Source organism: Littorina saxatilis, linkage group LG17, assembly GCF_037325665.1.
Source record: "Littorina saxatilis isolate snail1 linkage group LG17, US_GU_Lsax_2.0, whole genome shotgun sequence".
Lineage (NCBI taxonomy): Eukaryota > Metazoa > Mollusca > Gastropoda > Littorinimorpha > Littorinidae > Littorina > Littorina saxatilis.
The window spans coordinates 45,759,656-45,779,996 of NC_090261.1; the positions used below are offsets into that span (position 1 = coordinate 45,759,656).

Consider the following 20,341-nt stretch of genomic DNA (forward strand, 5'->3'; position numbering starts at 1 on the left):
ACGCCCAGCCGACCACGAAGGGCCATATCAGGGCGGTGCTGCTTTGACATTTAACGTGCGCCACACACAAGACAGAAGTCGCAGCACAGGCTTCATGTCTCACCCAGTCACATTATTCTGACACCGGACCAACCAGTCCTAGCACTAACCCCATAATGCCAGACGCCAGGCGGAGCAGCCACTAGATTGCCAATTTTAAAGTCTTAGGTATGACCCGGCCGGGGTTCGAACCCACGACCTCCCAATCACGGGGCGGACGCCTTACCACTAGGCCAACCGTGCCGGTCTAGTAAATATTTGAAACAATACCTGTATTTACCTAAAATGACAACTTAAAATGTGCCTGTGCAATGTATAAATGAATACACCACACACCCACATATTGTTTGGTTGTTGTTGTTCTTCTTCTTTGTTGTTTATTGAACGGTTTGTTGCCCAATAAAACAAGTTACCCAGAATGTCAGCTGATGTCCTACAGGCAGCGAAATCAGTATCATAAAAATGTACATTTAAATGTACTCAAAATTAAATGCTTTGTTATATTTAAACGCTGCTTACAAACAGCATCAGAATTGCTTTTTACTAGAAAAAACAACAGATTTATAAACACATTTTCACCAATCATGGTGTGTTCTGAGCAACAGCTTCATAATGGACAGAAAACCCCACTGTATTGTGAAATGAAAAATTTCAATAGTAAATTTTCATTTGATTAATATACTTACCCAATTCTCATAAATGCATTGATTTCAATCTCACATGCTAGATGTCGAAAAACTACTCAAATTACCTGCCCTTGGAAGGGGGATGCATGCCCGACTCAGCTGTGCTAAAAGCAAGGAGAGCGGGCAAAGACAGGCGGGGAGCAGGCCCCCTCTCCCAACCCAGTACTACCAGAGGCAGAAAGGGTTGAACCGAACTGGCCATTTGCACCAGACCACGGTGCGAAGCAGGAACACTCCCCCCCCCCCCCATCCCCCAACACACTGAGAAATACCGGAGGTAATCAGAGTGGTCAGAGGCAGGTGGGAGCAGGCCCCCCCTCCCGAAAGGAGAGGGTGCTCGCGAACAACCCAGAGCCACCAGAGGCAAAAAAGGGCCGAACCGAACTGGCCATTTGCACCAGACCACGATGCGAAGCTGCCAAGGAGTACGCCGCCACAGTGGGCGGCCGATCGTGCCCGATACAGCTGAGAAATAAACATATTTCATCGTTAAGTCCCCCGAAAGTGAAAGACACTGACTGGTTCTTCTTAAGAGGAGAGAAGGGCTGGGAAGAAAAAACGAAACCTTATCCGCAGGAACAGCTACTACAAAAGCAGTACTACTCGAAGGGTCGACGACCCGCACAGAGGTTTCTAAAAAAGGGCTAACAGCTTTATTCACTTCCTGCCTAGCCCTAAGTTACTGCTTGCTATCGGCCATCTTGTAAAAGGCCGAAATCGAAGTCCACCAGAAAAGTACATTTCTGAAGCGGCTGTAAACAAGCAGCTACCAAACAACAATTCAATTCAATAAAAAGGGCAGGTCTCACCAAAAGAAAGGCGAACAGGTAAAGGCCCCCCCAAGCCCATAAAGTCACAAAGACAAGGGCTAGGGAAAGCCAAGTGAGCAGACGAATTCCGCACGTCTGACGTGTGTCGTCGAAAATCGAGAATGATTATTCCGGATGCCGGCGCTCACGTGGTGCGCGGTGGGTTCTGGGTAACCAGGTGGGACAGGGCATAGCAACGACTATGGCGTCTGTTTTTAGCTTGGTTACCACCCTTGCAAGGGCAGGTAATTTGAGTAGTTTTTCGACATCTAGCATGTGAGATTGAAATCAATGCATTTATGAGAATTGGAGTAAGAATATGTAATGTAATGGTTCCTTAGACACAAGTATAAGACTGGGCATTGGTCTCATGATGTTTTCACACCCTATACATTTATCTATCTGTAAAACAAATCCTTGAATTTCCATGAGGTAACCTCACAGGTGTAAGAAACACTGACCTATGAGGTTGTACTCCTGTTCTGACCAGTCCGAGGGAGGGTTACACCTACAGTGTAGGATGGTCTCTCTGAACGGCAGGGACACTCCCACTGGGAGGCAGTCCACATCCTGCTGTGTCATGCCTGACACACACACCAACAATCACTTTCGTCAGACTAATCAAGCCATTTGTACTTCCATAATAAAACCATAAATACATTCACACCCACTTGATTTTTCTTACCCACTCAACGCACACACAAACACTACACATTTTGAACAAGTATATCTCACAAGAACAGGAGTCTAAAAAAGGAGGTAAATATAAAAGAGAACAAATCTCAGTAATAAAAGGTTTCAAAGCGAAGAAGCCGTAAATAAAGATTTTTTGATAAACAATGATTTTACAGCACCACTTTCAAAAGAATGAACAGAAAGAACACCATGACAAATAGAAATTAAACAAAAAGAGAGGGAAAAAATCAAAGAGCAACAAAACACAGACAACATAGAATGCTCAGCACAACGTTTCAACCCAAAGCATCCAATGTGTGCGACTCACCGAGGTGAGTCATGGTGAGCAGCATGCGGTGAGCAAGGTTTGCTGTTGCAGGACTGGCGTGGAAGCTTCTGGACAGTGACAACTCTGCTGTGGGGGCTCTGTGGCCTGTGGACAACAAAGTACATGTATACACACATTGACACCAAGTGAAAAGCAGCACAGCATCTGATTTAAGGCACTGGTACCTCCCCTATCAACACCACTAAGAGGTTTCCCTTATGGAAAACAAATTTACACACACACTGACACAAAGTCAAAAGCAGCGTCAGAGTTAAGGCCCTGGTACCTCCCCTATCAACACCACTGAGAGGTTTCCCTTGTGGAAAACAAATGTACACATGCACTGACACAAAGTCAAAAGCAGCGTCAGAGCTAAGGCGGTGGTACCTCCAGACCTGTTTACCCTTACATTGACTCATGAGGAAGATTTGAAGGAAAATGAGGAAGATTTTCCACTTCATGAGGAAGATTTTTTTTAAAGCCACAAACTCGCTCTAAAGCAATAAAACACACTCTTTTTTTCATAATTTGCTGTGTGCAAAGAAATGATCAACTTCAGTCTACATTACATGATGGCGTCATTGTATATTTGAGATGTAGTTTTTGGAGAAAGCAAATAGAAAGAAAAAAGTGAACGAAAGAGGGCTGCTGATCAATCCAAATCGTTCAACAAAGTTCGGGCATTGAAGAAATAAGCAAGTAAAACTCAGGAACGCAAAATGAACTTGCAAGTTGCTGGATCATTGATCCATTGCAGAAATGATATGATCCCACCATGAGTGATCGAGAAATGACTGTCACACAGCGTGCAGTAAGAATGGCTTGGTCCAAATTTCCTGGAAACCGTCAAGTCCGGATACTTCTTTGAGTAATCTTCTTTCCACTTCTGATAATAGATTCTCTTCTTCTTTGCCCCACGCGCACTATCGCGCTCTTCATCGTCAGTTTCGTGTCGGTGTTGTTCCTTTCTTTTTGGAGGCATTTTGCAAAAGGACACCAACAGGCAACACGTGTAACCTAAGTCCCGGAAGAAGACACCGTTCTAACCGGAAATGGACGAAAGACGTCTTAATACTGAGAAAACTATCGCGACTTTTTACCGAAAACATCACAAATATTTTTTTATCGAAATCGCGCCAAATTGCGGAAGACTTCAAGCAGTGCGCGGACAAGTGAAAAAACGATCTTAAATCCGTAAAACTTCCGTCATACAATCGACGGATACTATGTGTGGTAGTGTCAGTGATGGATTAAGTGATTCATGGATGAAGTATAGCTGGATTTTGTCTGTGGACGGAATGTAAATGTAGAATGAACGAGAGAGATGTTTACATGACTTTAGTTTAGGAAGAGGAGATGGTTAAAGAGAATGTGTATTAAGACTTGGGTTAATTCTGTAGGGGTTTCCATGACGAGAGTTCATGAGGACGTGAGCGAGGGAGATACCTCACATGTAAGAGCGCGGAGCGATGGTGGAGAGCAAAGGACCACATCGGCGCAGATGGCTAGACGGCGGTGTCTTCATCGTACCGGCCGTAGCGACGACGGTTTATTTCGCTAATGGCGGAAGTGTTTCTCAAGGAGAAACGTGAAAGGTATGTGTTGGCACCTATAAGGAAAGTTTCTGGGAATTCATCATCTACGGGATTCAGCGACACAAGGATGTGTAAATGACGACATGCAGTGAGCCGTGATACGAACTCGTGAGTGTCTGTCAGCACCTTATCTTGTGCGTTAATCTATCTTTGAGAAAGTATCTTTATACTATGTATTTACATGCATTGAGTAAATGCTATATGTTGTGTGAACTGTGTGTTCAAGAAGTTGGTTCGTATTGATGTATTTGAAGTGAAGAATTGTGTTATATTTTGGTGAGGAAATAATAAAGTCAGACGCTACTGACTGAGCTATTTCCCCATCCCTCATATAATGTCCCAATATTATGAATAACAAAATGAACACATGAAGTGCTAAGTTGCTTACTGACTGACAGATGGAAGGCTGTACAGACTGACAGATTAGCTGACTGGGACAATTATAAAGGCTAGCTCACTTATTGCCGAGCCAAAGGAAAATGTTACCTGCTGGGCGGGGATGTAGCTCAGTCGGTAGCACGCTGGATTTGTATCCAGTTGGCCGCTGTCAGCGTGAGTTCGTCCCCACGTTCGGCGAGATTTATTTCTCAGAGTCAACTTTGTGTGCAGACTCTCCTCGGTGTCCGAACACCCCCGTGTGTACACGAAAGCACAAGACCAAGTGCGCACGAAAAAGATCCTGTAATCCATGTCAGAGTTCGGTGGGTTATAGAAACACGAAAATACCCAGCATGCTTCCTCCGAAAACGGCGTATGGCTGCCTAAATGGCGGGGTAAAAAATGTATTTTTTACAAGTAAAATGACTATTTCTAAGAATACTCACCTCAATTTAACTAATAGGAGTTACCTTACTTACGAGTGCTAGACTGAGAAGCGTCCTATGTTACCAGTACTAGACTGTAAACAAGGTCGCTAACTCTAGATTTCCGTCGGTATACCATTTAGGGGAGTAGTCTCCCTTTGTCGGTAGTACCTCTCTGCGCATGTGCCAATGCCCATAATCCCCAGTTTCAATTCGAAGCTATTAAGTCAATAGCGGGGTTGGTGGGAGGGTCTCTGGTTAAATTGAGGTGAGTATTCTTAGAAATAGTCATTTTACTTGTAAAAAATACATATTTCTTTCGAATACATCACCTCAATTTAACTAATAGGAGAATAGATAACAGGCTGGAGGGTTGACTTTCGATCGGTAATCTAGTGTCACCTCACCCGACTCAGCCCATTTGTCCGGAATCCCCCCTGTAAAATCGGGGGAAGAAAAGGATAGATCATCGGACTGAGAAGCAAGAAATCCTGAGTCGGGCGAGTGGCAAGTTGCATTGTTGCCACTGTGTCAACTTGCTCCAGAAAGGGACAATCGAAAGAAAGTCCCACCTGTCAATGTAGAGCTGGTTTCTACTCGATGGTCGTTACTATTCCTCTGATCACTTTTCTTTATCAATGTTGGGTTATGGTTATGACTTGCCATTATGCGCCTTGAGCGACCCAACTCCCCAGCAACTTAAAGTTCTGCAGGCGGATCAGGTGAACGACCTAAAAGATGAGGAATGGTCAGAGATAACAATTCCTCTAATACCTTGAACTTATTACCAAGGTGTATCTCTGCGACTGATCCTCCATTTAAGGGAGATTGACAGAGTTTCCAGAGATCCTGTAGAATTCTGGTCTGAGGCACCACTTTCCATGGCAAACAATTGTGCCAGTCGCATGAATGAATATATATATCCTCTCTGAATTTACCTCTCTAATGAGGATGGTAGGCACAGATACCAGTGTAAATTCAGGCTGACTTAGCTGTTCCTCCTGCGTGACAGGAAGTAAGCGCAAGTGCGCTCAGCAGTACGGTCACTGTCTGCACCTTTCCTGTGCCTGTCTCAACGCATGTGGGGGCTATAAGCCTACCCTTAATGGTTATAGGTACCATTTGTCCTAGAATAGCCAGTGAAAGACAGCCAGCTGTATTGCCTTTACCCAAGGGGAAAACCTGCTTCTTACTTTGAAATTCCACACTTATAGCGTGAGGGGGTCCCCAGTGACCATGGGCATCTCTGAGCCCTTATTGGCTGAATGACCGCTCTTGTCTTACTCAAGAGGGTGCCATGCCTGGCATGCAACTCACTGAGAGGTCCCATTTGTGATTTCAGCAGGACCGTTTTCTGGCTTGATCAGCCAGGTCCTTGATCTAGGTTTTCTGTAAACATGGTTGTAGGTGGCATCTGCTGGGTTGTCTGCCCAGCATAGGTTTTGTGGGTTCTGGGACACTCCAGATTTCTGTAGAGCTCACAAGTTCTTAGATGACTATGCAGTGATGTTCTCCGGCCTATGTTTGTTTGTTTATTTGTTGCTTAACGTCCAGCCGACTACGCAGAGCCATATCAGGACGAGGAAGGGGGGATGAAGGGGGCCACTTGTCAAGCGATTCCTGTTTACAAATGCACTAACCCATTACTTGTGTCCCAGCAGGCTTTAGTAAAACTAAATTAATACCTACTGGAAGATTACCAGTTTCCAGTATGTTAAAATAGGCTTAACCTATCTACTGCTGGACTTACATCAGAACACTAACAGATTAAACTATACATGAATCGCGAGACAAGCGGCAAGAGAAGAGATTTTTGGAAAAAATACAGGTGAATGAGCAAGGCAGAAAAAAGAAAAGAATTCATGAAGAAAAAGAGAGCATGACAGGAAAGAGGAACCAAAAATCTACCTAACAGCAAACTAGAAAGCTCCTGCGGTTCCAAAAACAGGAGGGGCTTTTAATTTCATAACCGCAGTGCCCCACTGCGGGATCCGGCCTATGGCCGAAGGTGCACTATCTTGGGCTGATGCAAAGTTCTGCCCCCTGGTAGTTGGACTCACAAAGATGTCTTATGTTGTGATCTCAGTAGTACTTCTGCCTAGATCACCCAAGTCCATATCTGGATTTTCAGTAGGCGTGGCTGCGGGCGGCAAGTGTTGCATTGTCTGACCAGCATAGCTTTGTGAGCTCTGGGGCACTTCAGCTGTTTGTGGAGCTGAGCTCTAGGGTGACTATGCAGAGTTGTTTTCAGGCCCCTGCCTGAGGCAGGAGGTGTACTCTCTTGGTCTGATGCATAGTTCTGACTTGACAAAGGTCTTAGTCAGCACCCGAGTTGCCACGTTTCTCGCCCAAAAACGACGCGTAGCCGTAGACTGGGAGTGAGTGAGATAGGCTGGTGTGGTATTCCTGGCTCCAGCTAGGATCTCACTGTGTCTCTACCTCAGGCTCTTCGAGCGAGGGAGAAAAGGCTGGTGTGGTATTCCTGGCTCCAGCTAGGATCTCACTGTGTCTCTACCTCAAGCTCTTAGAGTGACACAACTTATACTCACCCAATAACCTTGTGTCACCGTAGACTGGGAGCGAGGGAGATAGCCTTGTGTGGTATTCCTAGCTCCTGCTAGGATCTCACTGTGTCTCTTTCCTCCAGCTCCTTTAGCTTTTGAGTCCAGGCATCTCAGAGTCTACATATGGATGGGATGGACACATTCACCCACTGTCAAAGGTATTGCCGCACTCATTATGCCTTTCGGGGGAGGAATACCTCTAGGTCTTATCTCTGTGGTCCAGGGATCTTAGAGCTCCAGTTGTAAGAGGCAAACGAAGCTTGTCCAATTCAAGGTTCGGTTGGAAGGGGTGGCTGAGCCTTCCCAAATCCAAGTGTGTCTGTGGCCGTACCCAATACCCCTAAAGGTAGAGGAAGCTCTTCTTGTTCCAGGAAAATTTGACTCAATGATGGAGGGACGTATGGTTTACCCAGTCCAAGATGTCTGGCAGCACTAATCAATCCGCATGGGCTGAGAGGTCCTCCTTGATCTATGAAATCTGGCCCATGGATCTCATAGTGCGGATGGCTGGCCAGACCTCAGACTATCTCTCAGTGTCCTTCCTGGAAAGTCCATGGAAAAACGGGCGGAATCACCTCGGGAGACATTCCCTCTTTAGTCAAGTCTGTCCGTCTCTGAAGCATGACGTAAGTTGAGTGCTGTCCCTGTTGAAGGGTTTTGCCTTGACTTGGTTTGTTTACTTAACGCCCAGCCGACCACGAAGCGCCATATCAGGGCGGTTCTTGACTTGGTCCAAGGATGATAACCATGAGGTTTTGTAGCCTAAGGACTGCCTGACCCTGGGGTAGGTTGTCTTCCAAAAGCTGCTGATCATCTCAGGGGCACCTGCCCAGTGATCTTAAACGGCCCATCCCTTCTCTAGGACGTCTACTGTCGTCTCTCCTGTTGATGCTTCTGCCAGAGTTGTTACCATTATCAGTCGAGATGTGACCTGTTACAGGTGTCGGACATCCTCTGTTGAGTGTCGACTGTACAATCTGACATTTCTATCATCATCCCCTGGCTGATGCGGGTGTCAGATGACATTCAGGAAGAAGGGGCAACTCTTACAAGTTGTTACGCTGAGTCCGTCCACAGGTCATGAAAGCATTCTGTACTTGACGATCTCAGAGCACTTCTTCCCCCGTCTCTGCGTTATCTCCAACAGCTCCCCGCCTTGTGATGTAGCCTGAACATACTCACCCGTGTTGCCCGACGCTTGTATGGCAAGATACTTGGGCCTGTTACCCTGTTGAACAAGCTCCACTCCAAGTGTGAGTGATCTTCAGAGTCGTTTCCTCAGGCAAATGTCTTGAGACACTTTGATTCCTCTTATCTTGGTACGCAGTGTCTGTCTTGTAGCTGTGTATCCGAAGGAGACATCTAGAGACCTCAAGAGCTTGCAGTATGCATGGAAACTGATGTGACTACTGTACCCTGTTCAGTTGTCCACCGCTGTTTGACTGGTGATCTGTATGCAGATTGCAGGTGCCATCTTGTTACTGGTAGGGCGGCTCCCCGGTGTGAAGGTTGTAGCCTCTAACCATTAGCTCTCCATTCCAGGTGATGAAGATAACTAGGAGGCTCTAGGCATTCTCCTCACACTCCCAGACTTCTGTGTAGCCGGGCACTGCTGAATATGGTCAGGCGTGAAGTGTTGGTCTAGTTCCAAGAGCGTTAAACATTAGGTCTTCCTCAGTCCGTCAGGAGGTGGTAGACAGGCAATGGGGGGCGGGAGCTGTCCTTCCGGTGCTGAAGCATCGCTACAGGCAGTTTGCAGCACTGAATACTGGTAGTCAAAATGCATGAAGCCACCATCATGATGGGGAACCCTGGCAAAGATAGTGGTGGGAGGGGCCCAGTCCTGTCAACAGCCGTGTTTCGGGGTCACCTCAAGGGAGAGGTTGCAGACGAGGCTGTAGCTACCTCAGGGAGATTCTACTCATGTTACGCCCAGTGGACGTCTTGCCTGACAGCTGGAGGGTCTGTCATAAGCTGTCGCAACGATCCTGGGAGTTATCAGGGCGAAAAGGAAGCCTGTCTCTTCCTGTGCTTACTGGAGGTATTCCCCCAGAGCGCCCGACATTGTCTGTTTGGTAATGTCTACGTATATATAAATACATGTCAATATGACTTAATTCCCCCTCGTACTGATAACGGCATGGATGTGCCAAGAGTTTATCCAGTACCTTTCTCATGAGAGTAGCCGCTCTGTCTAGGAGGCATAGTTAATTGTGTGTTGTAACAACATCCGTTTAGCAAATATGTTATATTTTCCAAAATATGAAATGATAAACATTGTATCCCTTGTATGAACCTGACTAGAGCCAGTGTTATTTAAGGGCGGCCTCTTATTGTTAGGTCCTGTTGTTTACTTCTGAGAACCTAGTCGTAGGATTAGGTGACAACAGTAGAGATGTGGCCTTGTTAAAGGTCAAAGGCTTAGGTTTTGCCTACGAACCAGGAATAAGTAGAGGCATGACAACATTATAGGAAGCTCCCCTGTGAGTATTATTCAGAGCCTTGCTCGATCTTGCATGTTGTGAAAACTCAGCTGAGTGTAATACTCATGTGTTAACAACCAAGTTTATTCATGCCCCTAAGGCATGGTTTCAACTGTATATTATTCATAACATGTCATTCAAGTGTAATGTACATCAATTGTGCACTGGAACAGAACATAAGTATATGTGTGTGCCTGTTCTAATTGAATTTGAAGAGCTGTCTCCTGGCACTGTGGTATCAACAGATTTTAGCTGAGTGTAAATCTCAAAGTGTAAACACTTGAGTTTATCCATAAGTTAAATCTTTTACCACTCAGATAGCTGATTTAAACACTCCATGAAAATGGAATTTGTAACATCAACTGACTTTTTTGATACCCTTTGCCAAGAATAAAAGGATTATATCCCAATAAAGATGTCCCATCTGTGTTTGCATACACTTTAATTCTTCCTTGTCAATTTAAAAAAAAAAAAAAAATTTTATTTTTTTTTAAATATATATTTATATATTTAATGTGTATGTATGCACGCATACAAGTTTACAAGTTAATCAAGTTAAGTTGGCAAGGAAAGTATTCTTTATCCAATTTGAAGAAGTACCACCACGTGGTCTCTGTGAGTCCACCATGATCATCTGATAAAAATACCAAAACCATAATCTGCCAACCGCAGAAAACATCGTTTCCCAGAAACATAGGAGAGAGAATTACTTGCCTTTCTCTGAGAGTAAAGGAAGTTCCCTCCGTAATATTCCCGGAGGCGCATATCTCAATCTCAGTGTTTGGTTTTCTTTCCAAGCGGGCGAGGTTTGTTGTTGTTATTCTTCGATACAACCCGCTTTCAGTTCTATCAGCGTTCAAGCGTACTGCGGTCCGTATCTACGCTGCCCGCAAAAGTCATCGCAGTTTGTAATGACCGAAGTATTCATACGCCATATGTAACATTCGCGGGCGCTCTGTGCCTTCAGTTCAATCAGCGTTCAAGCGTACTGCGTTCCGTATCTACGCTGCTCGCAAAAGTCATCGCAGTTTGTAATGACAGAAGTATTCATACGCCGTATGTAACCTTCGCGGGCGCTCGGTACTTTGTACGCCTAAAAATTCGGATCAGAAATGCGCTTCCGGTCGGGATAACGCGCATGGTAAACATCGCTGTAGTCGATAAAAAGCTGTTAAAACGCAAAAAACTTCCGGGTAATTTCGAAGTTGAAGGTCTTGTTCGTATTCCTACATTGATGTGCAGGGTGACCTGCCGTTGCTTTCCATTGAAAGCGGCAAGGTAAGTTATCGTTCGCGGAGTTCTATTGCGCCAATGAAACCGGTCCAACCGCTGTAAATATCTGTTCGACATTCGTAACGACTGAGTAAAGAATAGTTGTCGTTCAATTGCATGTTCACTAGTTAAAAAAGACAAGTAACGGAGCCTGTTAGGCTCTGTGTGTCAACAAGGTATCATTGATGATTGAAGTACCTTCTACTTATGACCAAGTAACTTTGTTACATTTTTAAGCCGTTTCACTTTCATTTTCACGGTTCGTTACGTTGTTCAACGTGATGAATCATTGAATGTATACGGGCGTAGTAATCGCCCTTAAAAAGGAAAGCCCAAACCGTGATTGAAGGTGAATGTTGTAGTTCCTGTGAAGGAAGTCTTCTTAGACGGGAAAGGTCTAAATACACGTCTAGCTCCCCGTAGCAAGAAATTGAAACTGGGGATTATGGGCATTGGCACATGCGCAGAGAGGTACTACCGACAAAGGGAGACTACTCCCCTAAATGGTATACCGACGGAAATCTAGAGTTAGCGACCTTGTTTACAGTCTAGTACTGGTAACATAGGACGCTTCTCAGTCTAGCACTCGTAAGTAAGGTAACTCCTATTAGTTAAATTGAGGTGATGTATTCGAAAGAAATACGGTCATACACGTAAAATTCCACTCGTGCAAAAAACACGAGTGTACGTGGGTGTTTCAGCCCACAAACGCAGAAGAAGAAGAAGAAGTTACCTGCTGGGGCCAGTTTTCTCAGGCACCTTTCAATGGCTTGCTCTGATGGTACGTCTTTGTGCAGCATCAGGGCATACAACTGAAAAAGAATTTGCAATTGATTTAGAAATGAAAAGCTAGGTTTTTCTGTACTTTGTAATCTCCTCTGCATCACATTGACATTATTTGATCTTTTGTCTATTAACAAATCAAGACTGCCGTCTGATCAATTTTGAGCCCATTTTATAATGACAAGGAAGAAAATACTCCTCCTATCATCTATTCCTTTTCAAACTGATAAAGTGCCTGCATGGGAATCTTGATGTTTTGATCAAAAATACATGTGGTTGCAAGTATTTCCTATTGGCAGAGAACTAGCAGTACTTGCAGTTAAGCCACTTTGCAGAATTATCACAAAAACATTCAGCACAAAGCCACTGACGGAGATGACGTTCTGCGTGTTGCAGCAGACGGCAGGGATGTAGATGAAGGGGGGCTGCTGTTGTCCCCTCAGACTGTTACACAACCAGTCCAGCACCACTGGGGCATGGGAGGGGAACACCTGGGGGTACTGCATCTTGCTCAGCTCACCTGAAAACACAGGCGCAAAAGTCAAATGTGTGTACATCACCTCCACACAAACATGCACAATCAGGCACACAATCTAACACTCACAGACTCAGATACACACACACACACACTTCTCTCTCTGACTGTGAAGAAAGGAAACTACTGCTGTGCTTTTCCAAAAATCATCTCACATGTCTGCCCTGTTCCCAAAGATAAACTGATCAAACAGAAAAACCCACAAAATGACCTGAACTGTCTCTGTTCTTACTGAATGTAAGCTCCATCATTTCTTCACGGTCTCACACCTAGATTTGGGGGGGGGGGGCATATCTATCTACAGCAGAACACTTCAGCAATAAGCGCTAAACAATTGACCTGGGTTCACAGTAAGCTCTATGAAACACCTCATCATTATTGGCAACAGAGAACACAGACTTTACCTTCAGACACCTGAGAGACCTCGTCGTACATGTCAAAAAGCTGAGGGAAGTCTCGGCAGTACACATCACCATAGGATGCACAGCGAAGATCTCTGTAAAAAAAGATACAGCTATATTTCAATGTTGTTTAATTTTTTCTTAAAGTTTCCTAGGCTCCTTGAGGTAAATAAACAAACATTGTACAATATCAAGGCCAAGCTACAGTTATGCATTATGCACCGATAGCTGCCGTTTTAAGTTTTACTAACTTACAACAAAATCTGTTTGAAATTCTTATCATTCAGGAAAATGTTCTCATTGCATTCTGCTGAATTGCATCCTGATTTTAAAAGATGTAAATCTTTGTGAAATCTGTCCTTGCTGAACTGTTATCATTCAAGGAAAAGCCTTTTTCACGAAATTATGCAGAATTACATCCTGATTTTGCAAGCTGCAAAGTTGTTTGTGAGATCTGTCCTTGCTAGTTTCAGACAAACCTTGCAATCTGGTAGAGCAGTGGGGCCAGGGCTTCCACCTCTCCGTGTTGCAGTATGTTTAGTTTCAGCTCCTGTAACAGGCATAATAATCGAAAATTGTTAATTAAATTTTGATTTAATATAATATACTTACCCAATTCTTATGAATGCATTGACTTTAGTCCCACATGCTAGATGTCGAAAAACCTCTCAAATTACCTGCCCTTAGTAGGGTGGTAACCAAGCTAAAAGCGACGCCATAGCCGTTGCTATGGCCTGACCTTGCTCGGTTACCCATAACACCCTGCGCACCACGTGAGCGCCAGCATCCGTAATAATCATTCGAGACTATTAGTCAAACAAACCCCCAAGGACATAATCCAGCGGGGACGGATGGGAGGGTATTAACTATAAGAATTGGGTAAGTATATTATATTAAATCAAAATTTAATTAAAAATTTTCGATTTAATCACATATTCTTACTCCAATTCTTATGAATGCAGATTCCTCCTAAAGGTGGAGGGAACCTACTTATGTCCTTGTAAGAACCTGCCCTGCAGCAACTAAAACCAGCAATGAACTGGAGCCATCTAGCCGCGTGCAGGAGATATCCCGAAGATAGAAACCGATGAACACATCATCTGATCTCCAGTAAGCCGTTTGCAAAGCTTCGCCTAGGCGACCAGAACGCAACACGGCAATAAAAGAAGAACAAAATCTGAAACCAAGCTGTTGGCAAACCTCGCATAGGCGAGAGGAACACCACCAGCCAGAGAAGAACACCAGACTCCCGAACGCCTGAAAAGGAATAGAGGGAGGACTGAACGCCCCCCCCCCCTGCTCGGAACGCACCACTCATAGGACTGTCCTATGAATGTAGCAGAGCCCCTAGAGAGAGACAAATAAAAGACGTCTCTTTCGCTCCATAGTAAAGAAATAAGAACCTGAGCTAAAGCTCGTGGTTCCAAAAGACAGAAACGTCAAAAAAGGGATTAAAAAAGTCCAACCAGACAGTTAGAAAATCCGAATCTCCCGGAGCGATAATCCTCCCAAGAGGAGGGAATCAAACACCAGAGGATATTGACCAGGTTTCTGAAACCCCAAAACCTGGCCAAAAACCGTGAACAAACGGCACCAAAAGCCCTAAGGCTACATCCTCTGGCAAACCCCAAAAACGCAAGCGCCTCACTGCCCTATAGGGCTGAGGCCCAGAGTAAGTAGAACAAAGTCCCACGCGCTAACCAAGGGGGAGCCTCTAAACCTCGTAAAACAAGGTCCTTGATCATGCCCACAAGAGGGCCATGAGCAACAGAAGAGAGGCCTATTTGTTTCAAAACAGCTGAGATAGCCGAGACGCCGGAACCTCAAAGAAGAGGCCCAGCTGCCCAAAGCCAAAAACTGAAACAGAGGTGAAAAACCACCTGGCTTGAGAGAGGGGCGCTAAGGAGTTGCACCCCCACTCTAACTCCCCAATTGGCCAAAGAGGCCCAACAAGGAGCATACACAGATAAAGTGGAGGAAATATATGCTTCGTGCCCAAAGACCAGAGTAAGAACCCATGATTTAAAACACAAACAGCACGCCTCCAGACCCGTAAGCAGATGGGCCAACCCCTGAGCAAGCCCTGAGAGGACCTGTTGAGCGAGTCGGCCAGGTCGCAGAGCTGGCCAGGGAGAAATTCCCCTGAGAAAATGATTTAGTGTGAAAACTCAATCAGAATCCCTTATACTCTGTCTGACAGGGAGTGAGAACTTGCTCACCCCAGCTAGTTCACATAAGAAGCAACAGACGAATTGCCCGAATGCAACAGGACATGCCTGTAAACAGCCAAAAAGGAAAGGCTAGTAGACTAAGAGCTACTGCTCCTAACCTCAGGCAAAAGAGAAGCCCAAGGATTCACGTCTACATCACAGCCTCAAGACTGCAATCGCCATTGCAGGCCCCATCTAGACGAAAACGCATCCAAAAAGCGGTCTAAGTCCAGGGGGAAACAAAGCTAGGGAACAAAGTCCCCTGAGCGATCCAAAAGGATTCCAGCCACCTTCCCGCGTGGAGGAACCCGCTCTGGAGGAGGACCCTCATGTCCCAGACCTGTGAGGCCGAACCCCCCAAAAAACTTGAGGAAAGACTAGAGGGCCAGCATAGCTATCGATACCGTCCGACCGAAGACCGGGTCTAAAGACCCCGCAGAGGCCTGCTCTCGTGCCAGTCTGGCAGTGAAAAGCGCTTAAAGCCTCCCTATTCTCTCTTGTGTGAAGAAAAAACCTTCCAAGAGACAAAGTCGAACAGCATGCCCAGGTAAAAAACCTGGGATACGGACAGCTCGGAATTTTGCCTGGTTACTGAGAGCACCAGGCAAAAAGCCTGGTTCAACACCAAAAGGAAGTGCAGCTGACAAGCTGATTGACCTTGAAAAAGCCCAACCAGCCCCCGAGATAGTCCAGCGACCAACACCCCCAGAAACCGAGCCCTTTCCTGTGTGCAGAAACGCAGAAGGAAAGCTCATGTGAGAGCACCGAGGAAAATCTCAGCCAAAGCTGAAAGCCCTAGCCCATGCCGACCCACCTCCCGCAGAAAGGGAGGCGACACTGAACCACAACACCCCTTTGTAACCGGGAGAGCATAAATGCGCTGCCAGAGGTCCACGCAGGAAGGGAAAGATTCCAGCTATTGAGTAGGTTTTAACAACCCCCGAAAAAGCCTGACCCTTGCTTCCTGCAACCAGCATGAAATCAAACCCCTTGTAAAGGAAGGAGATCACACCAAGCAAAAACAGTGTGGGCCTAAAACGTCACCGAGAAACTTCTCCGCTCAGTGATGACCCTAGCCCAAGCTGCCAGCAGCCTGGCTAAAGCCTTATCCAAGGCATCCTCCCTAACCCAAAAGAGCGTTCAGGGAGGATAAGATTGCCTATAAGAAAGCACAGAAGAGAGTCTCAGCCAAAGCAGAAAACTCCAAACCATGCCATCCTAGCTCCTCCAGAGAGGAGAGGGAGGAGTAACATCATGAAAACTTCATGTTCCCTGTGGTCTGTAAGCGAAGCCAGAAACTAGCCCCTGGCAATAAAAAGTGCGGATCAGACCCTGAGCCTGAAAATTCCCTGCTATCTTCTTCCGCACTAAAAGTGAGGACGAAGCAGCCTGAAACCCCGAAGCCAGCAGTCCCCTGCATATAAAGCAGCGGGAAAAGAGTAGGCTGAAGACCACTATCCTAAGGTGCGGAACAAGCCAAAAGTGTGGCATGAGGCAGGCAATCACCGGAGACTCAGCAAATGAAACAAATTGCGAGAAAGCCTGTGAAAACCCAAAGCCATCCCGGAAGAGGAAGGAAGAGAGACACCCCCAACCTATCCGGGACAAAGTAAACTGCAACAGCAGCCGCTCTATGTATGGGAAGCCTACAACCAGTAGGCAACCCTATACACTCCCCCTCCTCCAACAAGGAGTCCGACCTAACCACCAGTTGTGTAAAACACAAAAGGAGGGGAGACCGGGGAGGTCGCGCACTAAATCCTGCCGATAACACCGCCAAGAGTGTGGATGAAAAGCGTGATCCGTCTCTGACTGCCAACCCAAAACCGCCCACCTGAACAAGAGGTGGGGGGAAGAGGGGTTGGTAACTGGCACAGATCTCTGCCGAGAAGGAGAGAGAGTGGAGAAACAAGACAAAGCCGGGCCCGGCGCGTCTTACCCCACCCGCTGTGCGAGAGAAGCATCCCAGTGCTAAGAACCAGACTACCTGGTTTGAACCACAACTCACCCCAAGTGGGGAGGGGGGTGGTCCAGCACAGCCGCAACCCCTAGAGGGGGAAAGGACTGAAACAGAGAAACGGCCGTAAACGGCCGATCCTCGCTCGTCCACCTGCCAAAGTCAAGTAGCCCTATCACTCACCCACCCCTAGGAGGGGGGGGGGGTGACCTATGCTGGCTAAGGACAATGACCACTGGCCAGGTGATACTATAGCCGAGTCCCCGCAGACCATTGTGAACACAAAGAATGGGAGACTGGAGAGAAAGAGTATATTCTGTCTCCGCCTGTCCCAGGTAGACAGCCGGCACAGCCCGTGCAGAGAACAAAACGGAGCAAAGCTCATTGTTCCCTGACCACTGTGCGAGACACCCTGCCGAGAACAAAAGAGAGTCAAGCTCATTGTTCCGCGACCGCTACCCGCGACAAGCGCGGGCAGCTAACACAGCACCTGTCCCCAATGGAGCAGAGGAGTATGTAACGTAGCCTGGAAAGCCGTACATAGCACCCCCGCTGTGTAGAAAGGCCTTGATAGAGGAGAAGAACGAATTGTCAGGCCAGGACCATAGAGGCACAGACTGTGAAGACAGTCTAACAGCGCCCACCCCGTCCAACCCAGAGGGAGGGAAAGGGTGGACCCGCGACAAACGCGGGCAGCTAACACAGCCACCTGTCCCAAAAGGAGCAGAGAAGGAGTATGTAACGTAGCCTGGAAAGCCGTACATAGCCCCCCCGCTGTGTAGAAAGGCCTGAGCCACTCCATGCCCCAGATGGGGAGGGGGGTGGCTCGTCACAGCAGTAAGAGCGACGGAGAGAGACGAACCGAGCAACGGCCGACCCCCCTCCGTCCACCTGCTGTAGTCCTATAGCCCACCGCCCGCCCACCCCGACAGGGGAGGCGAACGATTGTCGGGCCAGGACAATAGAGGTACAGACTGTGAAGACAGTCCAACAGCGCCCACCCCGTCCAACCCAGAGGGAGGGAAAGGGTGGAACGCTACTCCAGCCCCCACCCGATCCTGCCCGGTGGGCGGGAAAGAGTGAGCCACTGATACCCCCCCCCCCCCCCCCCCCCCACCCTGCCCCAAACGGAGCAGAGAAGGGGTATGTAACGTCGCCTGGAAAGCCGCCACCCGAACGCGCCCGGGGGGCGGGAAAGGGTGGGAAGCTAACACGGCCCCCTGCCCGCAAAGGGCAGAGTGGGACAAGCCCTGGCCGTGACTTACCGTGCCCCCCCACTCCCCCTTCCTCACGGTAAGGGGGCTGCATGACCGACCCAGCAGTGCTGTTTTAAAGCAAGCCGAGCGGCCAAAGCAGGCGGGGAGCTGGCCCCCTCTCCTAAAGGAGAGAGTGCTCGCGAACAACCCAGTCTACCAGTGGCAGAAAGGACTGAACCGAACTGGCCGTTTGCACCAGGCGACGGTGCGACGCAGGAGCGCCCCCCCTATCCCCCCCCATTGGAGGGGGGCTGCGTAACACACTGTGAAGTACCGGCGGTAATCAGAGTGGTTAAACGCAGGCAGGGAGCAGGCCCCCCCTCCGTAAGGAAGGGGTGCTCGAGAACAGCCCAGAGCCACCAGAGGCAAAAAACGGGCTGAACCGAACAGGCCATTTGCACTTGACCACAGTGCGAAGCTGACGAACGGGAGGGCGGGAACCGCCGATCGCGCCTGAAACAGCTGAAAATACAGACCAAAACATCGTTAAGTCCCCCCAAAAGGAGGACATTGACTGATTCCTCTTACTCAGAGAAAGGGGAAAGAATAGCCACACGGCCACCCCCCCCCCCCCCATCAGTCGCACCGACGACGATCCAACAAAAAGTCTATAAGGAGCCTAAAGGCTGATTAACCCCAACAGGGGAAGCGAGCTGTGAAAGAACTGAACCCGCCCTCGGAGGGATAGGAACATAAAAAGAAGTGCTGTTTGACGGATCTACGACCCGCATAATAGGCAAATCAAAGTTCTTAGGCTACTCTTAGGTATAGATTTCTAAACCAGGCTAAGAGCCTTGTCACCTTCCAGTCTCGCGCCAAGTTTAGCTTTGTTGTCGGCCATTTTAAGACCGGCGAAAAACAGTCACCCAGAACAAAAAACTTCTGCGTGCGTGTTCAACACAAAGCTATCAACATTTATACCAAACATACACAGGAAAGATCTCACCAAAAGGTAGACGGACAGGTAGACCCCCAAGAACCGGCTAGTCTCAAGGACGAGCAGGCATGTGAAGGCCAAAAGTGAGAGCGAAATTCGGACACGTCCACCGTGTGTTGTCGAAAGTCGAGAATGATTATTACGGATGCTGGCGCTCACGTGGTGCGCAGGGTGTTATGGGTAACCGAGCAAGGTCAGGCCATAGCAACGGCTATGGCGTCGCTTTTAGCTTGGTTACCACCCTACTAAGGGCAGGTAATTTGAGAGGTTTTTCGACATCTAGCATGTGGGACTAAAGTCAATGCATTCATAAGAATTGGAGTAAGAATATGTGATTAAATGAACAAATAGCCATCCCATTACAACCAGATTTGTTGCATTGCTTAACATGCGTATTGTGAAACTGCTGCGATGCCTTGTTACCTGTTGCTGCAAACCGATTTTTGCTGGGAGAAGTATCTGCTGATAAACACCACCCCCTCTCCTCTTCCACACACGCACACACACTCAGTGGTACAGACATAACAGGTCGCGTAAGGCGAAATTACTACGTTTAGTCAAGCTGTGGAACTCACAGAATGAAACTGAACGCACTGCATTTTTTCACAATGACCTTAGTCCGCCGCTAGTGCAAAAGGCAGTGAAAGTGATGAGCCTGTTTAGCGCGGTAGCGGGTTGCGCTGTGCTGCATAGCACGCTTTACTGTACCTCTTCGTTTTAACTTTCTGAGCGTGTTTTTAATCCAAACATATCATATCCATATGTTTTTGGAATCAGGAACCGACAAGGAATAAGATGAAACTGTTTGTAAAACGATTTCGGAAATTTAATTTTAATCATAATTTTTATATTTTTAATTTTCAGAGCTTGTTTTTAATCCGAATATAACATATGTATATGTTTTTGGAATCAGAACATGATGAAGAATAAAATAAAAGTAATTTTGAATCGTTTTATAAAAAAATAATTTTAATTACAATTTTCCGATTTTTAATGACCAAAGTCATT

General features: G+C 46.9%; 1 protein-coding gene across 1 annotated transcript in view; it reads right to left on the reverse strand.

The window, feature by feature from the left end:
* LOC138953408 (anaphase-promoting complex subunit 1-like) overlaps positions 1-20,341 on the reverse strand; it is a 116,358-nt gene that overhangs the window by 60,647 nt on the left and 35,370 nt on the right. The window contains exons 20-25 of the mRNA XM_070325208.1: positions 13,453-13,523; positions 12,977-13,068; positions 12,409-12,557; positions 11,988-12,066; positions 2,538-2,642; positions 1,996-2,118 (exon numbers count right to left, since the gene is read on the reverse strand). Coding sequence (XP_070181309.1) covers positions 1,996-2,118; positions 2,538-2,642; positions 11,988-12,066; positions 12,409-12,557; positions 12,977-13,068; positions 13,453-13,523 — 619 coding nt within the window. The remainder of the gene's footprint in view (positions 1-1,995; positions 2,119-2,537; positions 2,643-11,987; positions 12,067-12,408; positions 12,558-12,976; positions 13,069-13,452; positions 13,524-20,341) is intronic.